This window comes from Arachis ipaensis, chromosome B03 (assembly GCF_000816755.2).
Source record: "Arachis ipaensis cultivar K30076 chromosome B03, Araip1.1, whole genome shotgun sequence".
Classification (NCBI taxonomy): domain Eukaryota; kingdom Viridiplantae; phylum Streptophyta; class Magnoliopsida; order Fabales; family Fabaceae; genus Arachis; species Arachis ipaensis.
This window is the reverse complement of record NC_029787.2, coordinates 17085023-17086049: the sequence shown is the minus strand read 5'-3', so window position 1 is coordinate 17086049 and position 1027 is coordinate 17085023. Positions and strand designations below refer to the sequence as shown.

At 33.0% G+C, this 1027-nt stretch overlaps 1 protein-coding gene across 1 annotated transcript in view; it reads left to right on the top strand.

The window, feature by feature from the left end:
• LOC107629972 (autophagy-related protein 8d) overlaps positions 1–952 on the top strand; it is a gene marked incomplete in the record, with an annotated part of 2960 nt that extends 2008 nt beyond the window's left edge. Inside the window, 2 exon segments of the mRNA XM_016332947.2 lie at positions 1–57; positions 597–952. Of these exon segments, the coding sequence (XP_016188433.1) occupies positions 1–57; positions 597–694 (155 nt within the window).

The following is a 1027-nucleotide window of genomic DNA, read 5'->3' as shown; positions in this document are numbered from 1 at the left end:
AGCTGAGTCCAGAAAAGGCCATCTTCATTTTTGTGAAGAACATTTTGCCACCAACTGGTAATATATATTGCTTTTTGGGTGTATGTGATAGTATATGTAGACTTGTTATTGACTTATTTCCAAGGGGTAAACCATATTTATTTTGTTCAATTAAGATTTTTAATAACAAATAGTTGTGTACATAACACATACTTTGCAATGATACAAAAGGAAGTCCCGTGCACAAGCAGTATGTGGTAACACAGGATTTGGGATAGGGCCACATCCAAAGAGTATAATGTAGGTAATTTAACTTGATAATTACATCTGTGGTTGATTCCACATCTTAAACCCGTAACTTTGAGATCACACAGAGAAAACTCCATTGTTCTAAGACTCCCCAGTCACATACATTGTAATGATATCTTTTGTAATTCCAAAACGCTATTGAACAACTTAAATAACTGAAAATAAGCTTATATCATGTTAGTAATAAACTATAAATGAGGCCAGTGTAAGTTGGTCAATTAAAAGGGGAGATGAGAGTAGTTTACCCCATTTTCAATGGTTATTCTTATTGGTTTTATCATCTTAGCCGTGATTTTCTGTTTGTGTAGCGGCTATTATGTCTGCGATTTATGAGGAAAATAAGGATGAAGATGGATTCTTGTACATGACTTACAGTGGGGAAAATACATTTGGTGTGATAATCTGAAATCAACTAATGGAGAGAGGCAAACCATGTGAATAGAACTTCCTAAAAAGTCGCCCAATGTGAAGGAGGTGGCATAATTGTAAATTCTCTGGGTTGAATCGTTTCATGTAAAGTTTTATTAAACTTAATTTGGTGATAATGGTATGTGTACTCCAGCTTATTTGAAAAATTGCCTTATGATTATGCCTTTCTCTTGGAATAGTTGAAGGTTTCATTTGGAGAAAAGAATGAAATTTCATAGCGTAGAAGTAAAAAAAACATGAAAAGCAATTTCTTTGTTTAGAATTAACACCCGATCTTTGTTTTTTATTTATTTAATTTGAATGTGTTGAT